A 15,082-nucleotide genomic window follows, 5' to 3' on the forward strand; every position below is an offset into this window, starting at 1 on the left:
CCACCCCTCAAGGCATTTTGCAAATCTGTGGGGTTGTTTCGGATGGTCACAATAACTTGGGGGCGACATGGTTTTCAGGGGCCAGGGGCGACTTTTCCGCATCCCGAACGACCTTCTGAGACTAGAACCTAATCCCATTGTACACACACACAAAGTATTTTGCCCGGTGTTAATATCCATCTCGTTTCCCAGGACCGTGAAAATGGAGGGCCAGTATCCCCTTGTCCTGTTTGGAACTTGGCTGTGACTCGGTCATCGTCCGGAAGGTGGATCACTGACGGCACCGCTCCGTCTGCAGCTGCCATGTGCCTGGGCGCACGTCACTGCGGACTTCATTATAATCTCTCCTGGTGTGGTCACACCCGGCATTTACATATTCACATTCGTATTATTTAATTATCAATTGCTTTCCTTTCGTTTCCCTCGTATTACAGGATGAACATAAGATATCTTCTATAAACAGGCAGCCTTGGCTCTAAGAGGCTCAGAGTCCTGCTTGCCAATTTCCCAATGTGTTTACAAACAGGGAGTTACACCACAGACGTGAAACCCGCTCTTAGCCGGGGTGGGAAGGGGTGAGACAATGGGGAACACTTTGAAATGCTCTCAGATGCTCTCCTAGAGAGGATGCCTTTATTAGCCCCAAAGCACTGATTTCTTCTCTGCACATGAGACACAGCCAAGAAGACTGTGAATGAAGGAAAAAGAAAAAAGAAGAAACACGTGGAGGGGTCCACCTGCCTTCCTAGCAGCTTGTTCCCCGATATAACTAGTTTATCCCAAAGCAAAATAAAATCTGTCCTCAACCTGTCAAGGGCTAAGGCTTAAGGCTTAAAAGAGACCAGGAAGCTGGCAAGGTCACAAGGGGCCCCATCCCGGTCCAGGGGCAGCTGCCAGGGTTATTAACACAGTACAATCACCATCAGGAGCTGACAGGCGGCAGTGAAGGGTCCCTGGCCTCTAGAAGCCACAGTTTTCAGAACAAGCACTGGACACTGTAAATACCGCTTCTCCCAACAATACCATTCTGCAGACCCCCATTAGCCAATGATAAACAGAGTAACGAAAGTACACACCAAGAACGGCATCAGTCACAACTAGGAGGACCAGAGCTGCTCGGGTTAACATCACCTCCTTGATGGTCTCAGGATCCAGCAGTGTGACTGTCCCCTGTCCCCTGCACTTCCTGATGTGCCAATCTAAGCAGTGCCCCATTGACTGGGAATACTCTGTCTTCCCCTCTCCCCTCGTGCCTACGTAGGAGCGATATAATTCTGGAATGCACCTGATGAATGACTGCTGGACTTGGGGAGGATGCAGGGGTCAAGGAAAGGCCGGTCTCCGCATGCTTTGGGGCAGGAGCTGAATGTCACAATGCCTAGAGGTCACCAGGAGAAGACGGTCTCTTTAGACCTCACAGGACAAATATCTCCAGATAACGGGCTAGCTGACGCTTCCCCTAGAACCTGCCAGGATATCAAGGTGACCGGAAGGGGCTGAAGAAAGAGGGAGGGGAGCAGGCGTCTAGGATGATGCGCTGCCCATCGTGGGTAACACCTAGAGGCTGGACGGTACAACGTGGCTTTCAGCAGCTCCTGCAGATTCTGCACGGCTGACCAGTCTAGTCTTAGCGGTTCCAAGGGAAACCAAGGTTACGGCTACTGAAGAGAGGAACCTGTCTACTCATTTCACAAGTTCACTTTACAAGAAGCAACGTTTTCTTGAGGCAAGACCCGGGGAGGGGCTGGATGCAGCAGACGATGAGACCTGACAGGCTGAGGACACCTACGCCCTCGGAAGATCGGGCTCTGGCTCACGGCCTGGGACCCCGGTGCTGTAGCAGGCTTGCTGCATGACTCAGTGAGCCAGGGACCAGAGAGGAAGTGAAGGGCAGAGAGGGAGGCAGGGCACATCCCCAGGGGGACCGCACCCAGCCCAGGGATGCACAGCACGCCGGGAAGCCAAGAAACCAGCAGGCACAATAACCGTGGAGCAGTATACCTTTGGCAGCAGAAATCAGACCACAGAGAAAAGTCCAGGAGTGCCTTCCACTAACCAGCAAGGAAAATTCAGACCAGGAGTAAAGCAGGAGAATGCAAAGGGAACGTGATCAAAGCTTGGTCTTTACTCATTCGTGTCAGGCAGGGTTTAGCATCACTGGGTGAAAAGGACAACATGTCTGCGTTAATTAGCAAGTCCAGATCCATCTTACCTATAGCACAGGAAATGTTTTTCACAAATAATTCTCTTGTTGCTTGTTGCCTGTTGTGTGGGCTGGGACTGGAGATGGGAGACTGGTCCCCAGTCTCCTCCTCCTCCCCAGCAGAAACAGCAGGAAAGGCTCTGAGCTCAGAATAGCAACCTAGGCATTCGGACGATGACTGAGTAAGGAGTTCCAGGAAGAACACAGAAAGGGGAGGAGGGAGGCATGATTCAAGAAAATGTCCGCAACTGGAGATACGGGTCTTTCCTAACCTGACACTTAGGTGGGCAGCACAGCAAGAGAGAAAAGACCCACCAAGGGGCTTCACCAGGCAATGTCACACCTCTAAGATAAAGTGGAGACCCCCCAAAAGCTTCCAGAGAAAAGAAAAGCAGGTAATTTACGACTGAATCAGAAAAGTATCATGCTTCTCGAGAACAACTCTGAGAGCGAAAAGGCAACAGAGCAATGATTTCAAGATGACAGCAGGAAATTATTTTCCTTTTAAATTCTGTATCTGGCCAAACCACCTCAAGGTGGTGGTAGGAAAAACATGGCATTTTCAGACACGTGAGGGGCCAGCAAGTGAGTAGAGGCTGGGCTCCATGCCAAGGTGACGGAGTAAAGCCAGGAAGAGGGGGAGCTGGGCTCCAGGGAACAGAAGCTGGAAATCAGCAGGAACGAGGCTCCCCAAAATGAGAGCAAAGTTGACTCAGCCAGACCCCAGACCTGGGGGGCAACGTGTCTGGGCTGGAGGAAAAGGGACAGCTCCAGGACTGGCACCTCCAAGGAAAAACACCAGTCCTGAGAATTTGGTCATTTTGAGAGGAGATGCATATTTTCCTTTAAAACGTGGGGGGAGAATGAGCGATTGAAACTTAGACAATTCAGCGAACCAACAGGCAAGGAAACTGTTAAATTCAGGAAAATCAAAAAGCTCTACGAGAAGTACGATGTAATTACAGCTGACCACATGATTCGCCTGAAAATAGCATTTCCATAGCCACAAAAATTGTGAACTCTGGGCACTGATTTAACCACAGCTGTGAGTAGTACCCTATTAGATTAACATACCATGCTGGGGCCTGGCACGGGCATGCACACACCACACACACACACACACACACACACACACACGACTCATGGACTGAATATCTCTGGAAAGTTACCCAATAAATGGGTCACCTCAGCTCCCGACTGGGAAAGAGCAAGGGGGCTGGAATGCAAGAGCTAACTTTCGGACAGTTAGACTACTTTACCATGTGTAGGCGCTTTAAAAAAAAGTATAAGAATTCCATCAGCTTTTGGTCAAACATCTGAACAGGGGAAGACCAAAGAAACCACAGATTCTGCCACAGCGTCTAGACAGGAACCACCTGGGGAGAGCCATGGCGGTGGGACAACAGCTGCAAAAGCCCATCACACCAGCATCCCCTCAGCTGACGTAGCCCCAGGGCATCCTACAAGGACACACAGCATCTCTCTGGCCCTCAGACCTATTACAACTAGGCTGGCCTGCTCAGAAATGGCTCGCAAGGAGTACCTAAGCTCTCAAGCCTTCTTAAAAGACGTATAAAAAAGGACCAATATTGGATGAATGCCTAGAGTAGTCAAATTCACAGAGAAAGAATGTGGAATAGAGGTTACCGAGGGCTGGAGGGGAAGGGGAGCGGGGAGTTAGTGTTTCATGGGTATGGGGTTTCAGTTCGAGATGATGAAAGAGCTCTGGAGATGGATGGTGGTGACAGTGGCATAACGACGTGAACGTACTCAAGGCCACTGACTTGGATATTCAAAAAGGGTTAAAATGGTAAGTTTTATGTTATGTGTATGTTACCACAATAAAAAAAACCCATGAAAAATGGAAAAAATACTTTTAAAAGAAATACAAAGACGACCCACTGATAAGCATCCTGTTTTATCCTGCCATCGTTCAAATGGCGCTGACAGGATTCCATGGATCACCTGAGTTCAGGGATCTTGGACAAAACCTGAGCTGAAAGGAAGTCTGAATATAAAGCAAGTCCAAAAGTCTCAGGGATCAATGGCTAAAAATAACTTTTCCAGCTGATGGTTTGGCTAAACAAATTAGGTTCTTACTTTCTAGATGTTTGGCTGATTTCTCATGCACGACTCCATTTTGGGGTCACAGGATAAAGAACGGCCAGCAATGGCATCAGGCAGACGCACATCCGCACCCCGCCCCGCCTTGTGGCAAGGGTCTCGGCACGCAGCGCCTGCGGGGGCCCCACCAACAAAAGCGTCTCAGGCGCCAGGAGCCCGCAGGGACCCAAACTACCTACTTAACATGTTTACCAAGAAAATGTAGGAAGAAAGTAAAATCCTTCTAGCTTTAGCTACTGGGAAAGATGCCAGAATTTAAAGAGTACTGGGAATACCTAGACTACAAAGAAAACAAACATCAAATACTTTCCCTTCTCCATAAATCACCCAATAACTAAATCTGCAGGGCCTGTCAGTTTACAGGAACATCAGCTTTTGTTTTTGCTTGCGGGTGAGTCTCCCCAAGTCTTCTGATCTCAAGGCTGGTGCCTTCCTGATGAGGGAGTGTTTTACCTGATGAGGGAGTGTTTCCACCTAAGCGAGAGAGCTTTTTACACCCCATACCAGATTTTAGAGCTACGTCCCACAAATTACACCCTCCTTTAGAGACTTCAGGGGAAGCTCTTGGCTAAGCAGGGTCCCGGGGCTGGACGAGCTGATAACAGGTGTAGATGGGGCGGGATACTGGTTGGAGTGTCAAGGGGGATGCTCAGCCTGGTGACCTAAGTCCCCCAGTCTAGCAACTGCTTTCAAGTGATGTACCATCCAGGACTATGCAAGGGGTGGGGGGGTAAGTAGGGATGGTGGTGTGGATTTTCAGTATTCATCACCAAGCTATCAGTTAAGAATACTCCGACCTACTAGCAGACACTGAATGCTTCCTACACCCATTAATGAAAGATGACTCGACTCTATCAATAATAATAGACATCTAAGTGAAACGTGAACTATTAGCATAGGATAGACCCAGCTCAAGAGGGCATCTGGATTTGAAGTCCCACATCAGTTACTTCTTCCCTTGTGTATGCCACCAACCTTGGCATTTTGAAAATAATTTTTAACGTTTTCCCTTTATAATTCCATTTGCACTCTCTATAAATGAATCTGTTTTACAATAGCAAGTTACCGTGGCATACCACAGCCATTAAAATATTTTGAAGACTTCTGGTAATATAGGTAAATGTTCATCATACAATGATAAGTGCATGAAATAAGACATACATCTATGTAATACAATACTAATTTGATTTCAAGCATCTTAGAGTTCCATATGCTTGGAAAAGTTTTCTCGGGGTTGTGGGCCATAGTTTCCTTCTCTGTACTTGTTTGGTATCTTCCAAGTATTTAACAAAATACATATATAACTATGAAAACAAAATACATACGTAACTATTAAAATAACTTAAAAATGCACATATATAGGCGCTAAGACCAAGTAGTTTCAGAGATCTGCTGGGGATACTCTCACGCATGATGCCAAAACAAATCTCCTTTAACCTTTCCAGGGTACATGGGATTCATACTGAAATGCCGGTGAGTTCCTCCTATCATTCCCACCCTCCCACACCTAGTTTCAATAAACTGAGGGTTGACTACAAGATGTGGTCACCCCTGAGCAGCAGAAGTGTCCTTCCCTTGGTCCTGACGCAGGGCCCTCCTCCCCTAAAGGCCAAATCTAAAATCTGATGGCAACACTACCTTAAACACATCAACGCCACCTTAGCGCTTCTGCACTTGACATTTGAGCCTCCCTTCCCCTCCATTCTGTTCACAGCACAAGCAGGACAGGACCAGGTCTGTCCTTCGTGTCTCAATGCCCAGACGTTCAGGGCAAGGCTGGCTGTTTTTATAACTAGTGGGCAGTTGCCTGTGTTGTGATTTGAAAAAAAAAATCTCTATTCCTTGTGCCTAAAATGATGTCACCAGTGAACGTTAAAGCTTTCCTTAGTGTAAATTACTTATCCCATTCTCTTCTTCCTTTGGAAAGGAGAGCACTATGATGGCCACTGTGAGAAAGAGTGGAAGGAATAACAGAGATGAAAGTTCCAGTGCTTTAAATCTGCACGCCTCTTGGGGCTTCCTTGGTGGCGCAGTGGTTGGGAATCTGCCTGCCAATGCAGGGTGCACGGGTTCGAGCCCTGGTCTGGGAAGATCCCACATGCCACGGAGCAACTGGGCCCGTGAACCACAATTACTGAGCCTGCGCGTCTGGAGCCCGTGCTCCGCAACGGGAGGGGCCGCGATAGTGAGAGGCCCGCGCACCGCGATGAAGAGTGGCCCCCGCTCGCCGCAACTGGAGAAGGCCCTCGCGCAGAGACGAAGATCCAACACAGCTATAAATAAAATAATTAAAAAAAAAAAAAATCTGCACGCCTCTTAAACTACACCTTCAACCAGGACAGGTTTTGTTTTAGGATCAAAGACCAGAAGCTTGACTAACCCTAATTTTTAGAATGAGGAGTTTGGGAGTTTAAGTGTGGGGTGGGCAGGAGCCAAGGGTCTGCATGATATGAAAGAGAAAACATGAACCAATATCAGGCTAAGAGAGTTAAATGCAGCATCCACAATCCTGCCAGGCTTCAGCAACTCCCAGCTGCTTCGTATTTAAAGCACAAGTGCAGGTGCAAACTGTGGACTCCCCATTCCGGAGACCTAATCATTTCAAAATTCATGTCCATTCTGTCCTTTTTTTATTATAATAACACCTTATAGAAAAATGGTTCCGTGATCTAACTGAAAATACTTTGTGTTTTTCTTTATAGTTCCTCTGACCCCTGCCTATATACAGACATCTATCTTTTGCACCTTCCCTTAAATAAACGTGGTCCATGCCGGTCCTGTTAGTGGCAACTCCAGCAAAATTGCAGGCTAATGAATTCCTGATAAAATGGCATCCACTGAAAACCTAGAACTAGTGTTTAACTCTTCACTGTTTCTGGGAACCAGAGTGGATTTCCTTAGGGCCCGTGAAGATTTGAGAAGAGAGGATACTGCAGGTGTGCATATCAGGCTCCCTGGTTAAGGATGACCAGCTTACTATCTAGTGATCCTGGGCAAGACACCCTACTCTTAAGGACCTCAGGGTCCTCATATAAAAGACATCAAATTAGGGTCTCCAACATCCTTCTCTCTTGGGAAGAAATTACACAAATATTGATAATCTTGATCAAGTCACTATAATTTACTTCACTGAATCACCCCCAGCTACGGTGCTGCCTGTATATTACTTTAATAAAGTTGAAGAATATTCTAACGGTGGACTTAGTGCTGTTCCAGATATTACTCAGTTCAGCTGAGTGTCCATCCTTTGCAAGAATTCTGATCACTAAATTTGCTTAGTTGGGAGGTCACATAAGATTTTTTTCTCTTCCAAATGAGTTTATGAGAGTTCAGCCGAATACATGCAAAAGTATACATTTTTCTCTAAAGTTCTCAAAATATCACCCAGTCACCTTCTGAACTCTAAAAACATCAGTTCAGAATAAGACACTGTCTAAGTTTAAAAACTCTCCAAATCTTTTGAATATCTAATGGCCCCTTAGAGCACACCTAGAGCTGCCAGTCAGGCGGTCCAAACCCATCTCCTTGGCAAGAGGACCAGGGAAGATGCAGCGGCTCACCCATGGTCTCATGGGGGCCGGTGGCAGGACCCCCACTTGGGACTCGCAGCCCAGACAGCAGGGCTGCGCTTTCCTCCTAAATGACCCCGGGTAAGACCAATGTGTCAGCTTTTTGTTTCCATAAGCCTTTAAACCTTATTCATTATGAAATGGTGATTTTAGTTCTCCCATCAGAAGCTGTGTCTATATAATGGAAAAACATCTGTGTTTTGTAGTTGATGGAGAAAAAAATATAGTCCTGAGCAAGACACCCGAGTCTTGACACTGGCGGAGAATGGCAGCCCGAGAGACCCAGCCAGAGTTTAAATCGACCAACGGGAAATGCGGAAATTGTTTTCTTTTCCTTGATGATGACCAAGATAACCTGGAAAACGCTAAAAAAGGGGGTCATCTTATGAATGTGTTGACACACTAAACTCTAACTGGAGTCATCAGGTCTATGGTAACTCCCGAGGTGGTTTTCTGAAAAGGAAACACACAATGATTCACCAGAAGACATGACACAGTCTGGAAGAGGCCCAAACATCAGGTTGGAGAAAGTGAAAACACAGCAGATCAAAGAGGGCTCCACTCGGCGTGGAGGAATCCCAGAGAAAAGCCTCTTGAGTCAACGCTGCCGGGCTCCGAATTCATTCTGAACCTTTAGCGGCCACAGTCCACCTAATTCTAAAACTGTACATGCCAGGAGGTCCTGATGTAAACACAAACAAACAAAACCCCTCCTGGCTAAGAGGAAAGAGTAGAGAATGAAAAGGGACGGTGAGAAGAGAAGCAGCTGTCTCACTGTCTCCAGTATCTGTGGTATGAGGGCTCAACCCTTGGGACGATGGATTATTCCAGATTTATGTCCTGGCCTGGCTTATCCTTGTCACTCCCTCCAACTCATTGGGCCTGCCCCTGCCAACACAAAGTGGAATGCTGAGATGGTGAGCCACGTGGCCGAAGATCTGTCTCAATTCCCCAGACTTCACACTTTCCGCCTCCTTCCTACCCCAACAGGAGGGCAGCATCAGTACCAGCATCTGCAGCCGCAGGGGGTGCTGGGAGAGGGAGAAGGGAGAGGAGATAGGGTGAACGAAAGGGGTGGAGGGCCACCTTGTTTCACAAGTTCCACGCCCACCTGGTGAGTTAGATGTCTCCTGTTCTCACTGTTCTCACTCGCTGGGAGAGCTCTTGAGTCCAGCAGGCCTTGACAGGACTTACAGGCCAGCTGGGAGGAGCATCTGATCACCAAGAGTTCCAGTAGGGCCAAAAGCCGGTAGAAAAGAAATCGGCAATACAATCAGCTATTAATCTACACTCTAAATGGACCAGTGGGGTTGCTAACACAGAAATCAGAAGGCTGTTAGTTCTTTACAAGCCTTTTGCTTTTGAATGAGCAAAAGCGTAACAACATTTTAAAAGAAAGGAAGAAAGAACACTTACCTGAAGGAAGCGATGATTGCTGTAACTTCATCATCTGGATAAAACTGAGTGATTGCATGATGGGCCCCCAGCAATTCCTTCCCATCTTTCCACCAAGAAATAGCTGCACTGTCCTGGTATATATTAGGTATGTTGATCGAGCAATTAAACTTGACATCTTTGTGTTCAGAAAGTATTATGTGGCCAACCGTGTGATTAAATGCAAGAGGCGGTAGGGACGTGGACCTGGCGGACGTCACTCCGGGAAGGGCTGCATTTCCGGTGTGCGGTCTTCCAGGCTGGATGGGTGGAAACACGGAGGTGGGCTGGAACCCACTGGTGTGAGGAAAGGAAAATGGTGTGTGGTCAGTCTGCAGGCTTCCCGGGAAAGAGCCGGGGAACAGCGGGTTGGGCTTGGTTTCTTTGCTCACCTCAGCGACAGCTGCAAAACAGAAGATTGGATTTTTAGCCTTTTAAATAATGGAGTTTTCCAAGTAGGTCCCCAACTTAACAGGCCATGATGAGAGAGTAACAGGCATCCTGAATGTCCTGAGAAAGGACGAGTGGAACTTACTTAACACACACGAACAGTGTGAATATTCTCTTTCACAAGTTCATTCATTTGCTTACTTCCTTCTTTCTAAAGAATACGTAAGAAATATAATGCCCCCATCAAAATTTTTTCTTTTTTTAAATTGAGACATAATTGATATATATATTACATATTTGTTTCAGGTGTACAATGCAGTGATTCCATATTTGTATATTTTGCCAAACGATCGCTGCAATAAGTCTAGTTAATATCCATCACCACACATAGTGAGACACTTTTTTTCTTGTGATGAGAACTTTTAAGATCTACCCTCTTAGCAACTTTCAAATATATGATACAGTACTATTAACTACAGTCAGCATTAACTCCATTACATCCCCAGGACTTACCTATTTTATAACTGGAAGTTTGTATCTTTTGAGCACTTCACCCATATTTTTTTTTTTTTTTTTGGCCACCGCGCCGCGTTGCACGTGGGATCTTAGCTCCCCAACCAGGGATCGAACCCGCGTCCCTTGCATTGGAAGCATGGAGTCGTAACCACTGGACCGCCAGGGAAGACCCTCACCCATTTTTTGAAATTTGTGACTCATTCCAAATCCCTCATACCCATCTCACCAGCACGGCAGGCAGGTGATGGCGCCTGAGATCACCTTCCTACTGTCTGCTCAGTCAGAAGACTATGCTTGGCCAACAGTCTTGCAAAGGCTGCTACTGGTCACAAAGGGGCGAGTTTACAATTCTTGTGCCTCAGCATGACCCACCCTAGGCATGGGGGGAAAAAAATCAACATGTGCTTATGTCACCAGCTATAGAATGACTTGGAGCTTCCAGCAAAATGCTTGCCTGCAGGAATAGACCTGGAAATACTTTGATTTCATTTGACCCACAAGAATTTCTAAAAATATAGGCTCACAACAGTTGTACTTTTAGTTTTAATGGCATTTTTGGAACGTACATTCTATACTAGTTGTAATTTATTCAAATGCTTTGACCACGGGTGGTGAGACAGGCAGGGAGGAGAGACACAGGCTGGCATCTTGTGGGTGAGTGACCGGGGGTACACAGAGGCGCCCCATGCCTGCTCAAGGCGCCTCCTGCCTCCTGCCACGCTCAGGACGTCACACCCTCCTGCGCTCCTGAGTGCGCGTGCGCAGGGGGTGCAGACTTAGCAAACAAGAACAGAAGACACCCAGTTAAACTTGAATTTCAGATAAACAACAAGAAATTTTTAGCATAGGGACTTCCCTGGTGGTCCAGTGGTTAAGACTTTGCCTTCCAGTGCAGGGGCTGCAGGTTCAATCCCCGGTCAGGGAGCTAAGATCCCACATGCCTTGCGGCCAAAAAACCAAAACATAAAACAGAAGCAATATTGTAACAAATTCAATAAAGACTTGAAAAATGGTCCACATCAAAAAAAAAAAACCTTAAAAAATTTTTTTGAGTATAAGGATTCAGTTAAGTACTTATTGGGTGAATGGAGGTACAAGCAGATTTGGGGGCAAAAGCGGGGATCTGAGAATTTATACCTCTGGCTTCCTCCCTGTAGGTCACTCTGGACCACACTTATCCCTCAATGGAGGGCCGGGGCTCCTGCCAGGGAGTCCTCTCCATCCAGCTCTCTCCCCCCTACCAGGTCAACTCTCACAGTTGCTGCATTTGGGAACTGCGTCCGGGGTGAATGCCAGGTTGGAGGACAAGAGGTTTCACTATAAGGAACCAGGGAGAGCTCATTGCTTGTCCTTGAGGCTGAGGTCTCGGGGGCTCTGGGAGTGCAGGGGTTCTCTGCAGGCTCTGGGGGAGGGCTTTGTGGGTCGACTGCTGGCTGGCCTTGAGCTCAGTCGTCCAGACAGATTAGTGTGCTGTGATGGGAGTGGTGATTTATTCCAAGGAGTGGAGGTCAGGGTGATTCTGCAGAGAGGGGCCCCTGCCTCTCCTGTCGTCCCCATGCCAGGCAAATTTTATGTACAGGAATGGTAGGAAGAGGTGAAGCCCATCTTCTCTGATTTGGGGGTCCCTTCTGCAGGAATGGATGCTCCCCATCTTGTCTGGTTTGGGGATCCCTCTGCAGTAATGGCTGCTCTGGCTATTTATCTTATGCCTGCAGACCCTCCTCAGAACACTCTTTTTCTACAGGCTTCAAAGCACTTACAATTCACCTCTGCCTCTTGGAGGCAAACTTACCTGCAGTCTTTCCTATTTCTTCAGGTGGGGAGTCAGGGGTTTTGTCCAAATAACTTTTTTGTCGTTGTGTGTTAAATATAAGGCAAAAAAGTAGAGTGGGAGAAGCAAATGATGCTTCCTTTGGTTTGTTTAATTTCCTTAAAAACACTGAACATTCCTGGGACTTCCCTGGTGGTCCAGTGGTTAAGACTCTGCCTTCCAATGCAGGGGCGCAGGTTCAACCCTGGTTGGGGAACTAAGATCCCACATGCAGCGGGGCAACTAAGCCTGTGCACTCTGGAGCCCGTGAGCCACAACTAGAGAGCCCACGTGTTGCAACTACTGAGCCCGCACACTCTGGAGCCCACCTGCCACAACTAGAGAGAAGCCCCGCACACCGCAATGAAAGTTCCTGCACGCTGCAACTAAGACCCAATGCAGCCAAATAAATAAATATTAAAAAAAAATTGAGCATTTCTAATTATAAAGGTAACACAAGTCTGTTGTAAAAAATTCAACTATTTATGGGAGCACAGAAAGTATAAAATGGAAACCTGTTTTGTAATCCCAACCGCGCAAGATAACCTCTGGTTATAGTCTGGGGTATAAGCTTTAGTTTACTATGAGCTGAGCTGCTCATTGAACGAACTAATGGCAAAGCCGCCCGGTCAGATGACATCACTGAAACTGGGGAGCAGCCAAAACCCTGTAATCACTATGGATGGTTTAAAAGATAACTGATCTCCACAATTTCATTTGCCAGACGCTGGTAGTACGATTTAATTGCCAACAGATATTTACATAATAGCACCTCCAGGTCTAAGATTTGCTGTGACTGTCTAATGGGATATGGAAAGGCACCTGCCCCAGGAGAGGGGCAGCAGAGGGTCCCAGGAGTTAAAGGGGGGAGGGGACACAGCTAACTGTGTGCTGGTGGGAGGCTTTCCCTGATCTCCCCACCGCCACCCTGTCTAGTTAAACCTCCCAGGTCAGGTGCTGGGACCCTCCCCTTTTGTAACATCTGTAATTACTCATTCAATTCTTTCTCCCCTGCTGGGCTGACTGACAGCCCCCCACACTGTAGTCAGTTCCTTGGAGGTGCTCAGAATAGGTTTGTTGAATGAATAAGTAAGGGCATGAATTAAAGGAGGGGTAGGGGAGGAGGGACAGGGTTTCAAGGGGCAGAGGTGGTGGAAAACTGGAGCGAAAGAAAGAGGCCCTAATAGTTTGGGAACACCAGTTTAGCTGCAGGGTGGTGCTTCTGTGCTAGGAGAAAAATGAGAGATCCAGTGAAATTAGGCTGAACGTGGAGAGCCCTGAATCCCCGCTAAGGGAATAGGGATTCCTGGAAGGTTTCTGAGCAGGGGAGGGAGAAGATCAGAGCCGTGCTTGACCGGGCCGTGGACATCTGCCTGAGAGGGAGGAAGAGGAGCAGGAAGGAGGAGGCCAGGAAGTGGGAAACACGGCAGGAAGGTATCGGAGCCCTAACCACGGAAGGGGCCAGGAAGTAGCAGGAAGGATGCAGAAAAGAGAAGAGGGGCTGATCCCAACAGCGTCCTCGAGTACCGCCGTCATGCCAAAAAGAAAGGTCAGTTTCAGCTGCAAACCACTACATACGGAATGGATAACCAGTAAGGTCCTACTGTGTAGCACAGGGAACTGTATTCAGTATCTTGTGATGAGCCACAATGGAAAAGAATCTGAAAAGGAATGTATATATATTAGGTATAACTGAATCACTTTGGCGTACAGCATTAGTTAACAACGTTGTAAATCAGCTATCCTTCAATAATTTTAAAAAATATATATTTAAAAAAAAAGATACGTCAGTTTGACACCAAATGTTTAGGAAGGGCGTAACACAGGGTAGTTCTCAGGAGGGGACACCTGGCAGCTTTATCCTGGCCATTGCTTGGATAGTGTGGCCCCCATAGGGAAAATGGGGATGGCAATAATGGTGTCCCACAGGGTTGCAGTTAGGAATAAAGGAGTCATTACTATGTTTGGCTCATAGTAAGCACTCAGTAAACGTCAGCCATTATTACTTCCATTACTTTCTCTTTGTATCAGTAAAACCTGTCATGGCCCAGTACTTGAGAACTGCTGATCTACAGCGGTTGACGCTGAGGGCTGAACAACAACGCACACTTGGTGAGGTTCTCACTGCACAGCTTTGGCAAGGAGTGGGGGTGGGATGGGGTGCTGCCATCCGCATAGTCTTCAGTGTAAACGGTGCTTTACAGTATGTGCTGTGCAGTGCATAACCTCGCCAGCCGTATATGGGGGCGTTGACTGAATACGGATAATGTGGAAAAAGGCAAGATGAAAACCGTTCCAAGGTTTTGGACCCCAAAGTCAGGGCAATGATCAGTTAGAAATTACATTTTAAGCTGCTGATTTTTCAATGTTCTGACTACTTCAGTTGTATAATGTCCCTCCCGCCGTTTTTCCTCACAGAAGGGGAAGACTTTAAAATTATTTTGTTGGCGGGGGGAGGTAGTGACGGTAGGAGGATGCGATCAGACCAAAACTTTTTTAAACTTTTACTTTTTATTAACGTGTTCTTGTCAATTCATTTTCAAGATGACAAAAGCAAACGTGGTGGGCCTGTTTGATGATCTCCATTGTGGAGACAATGTTTTTATTTATTTATTTTTTATTTTTAAAATTTATTTGTTTATTTATTTATTTTTGACTGTGTTGGGTCTTCGTTTCTGTGCGAGGGCTTTCTCTAGTTGCGGCCAGTGGGGGGCCACTCTTCATCGCGGTGCGCGGGCCTCTCACCATCGCGGCCTCTCTCGTTGCGGAGCACAGGCTCCAGATGCGCAGGCTCAGTAATTGTGGCTCACGGGCCTAGTTGCTCCACGGCATGTGGGATCTTCCCAGACCAGGGCTCGAACCCGTGTCCCCTGCATTGGCAGGCAGATTCTCAACCACCGCGCCACCAGGGAAGCCCAAGAGACAATGTTTTTAGCCAGAGTCAGAGGTGTATTAAAAGCCCACAGCCAGAGTCTTAATGAGAATTTGGTCCTCTCTCCATGGCACACGTGGAAAAGCAGGCTGCCACTGGAATTC

General features: G+C 47.2%; 1 protein-coding gene across 2 annotated transcripts in view; it reads right to left on the reverse strand.

The window, feature by feature from the left end:
- The window catches only part of MERTK (MER proto-oncogene, tyrosine kinase), a 114,931-nt gene that overhangs the window by 82,753 nt on the left and 17,096 nt on the right, over positions 1-15,082 (reverse strand). For both annotated transcript variants that reach the window (XM_068564869.1, XM_068564868.1), the window contains exon 2: positions 9,313-9,733. In XM_068564869.1, coding sequence (XP_068420970.1) covers positions 9,313-9,733 — 421 coding nt within the window. The remainder of the gene's footprint in view (positions 1-9,312; positions 9,734-15,082) is intronic.

Source organism: Eschrichtius robustus, chromosome 15 (assembly GCF_028021215.1).
Source record: "Eschrichtius robustus isolate mEscRob2 chromosome 15, mEscRob2.pri, whole genome shotgun sequence".
Taxonomy (NCBI): Eukaryota; Metazoa; Chordata; class Mammalia; order Artiodactyla; family Eschrichtiidae; genus Eschrichtius; species Eschrichtius robustus.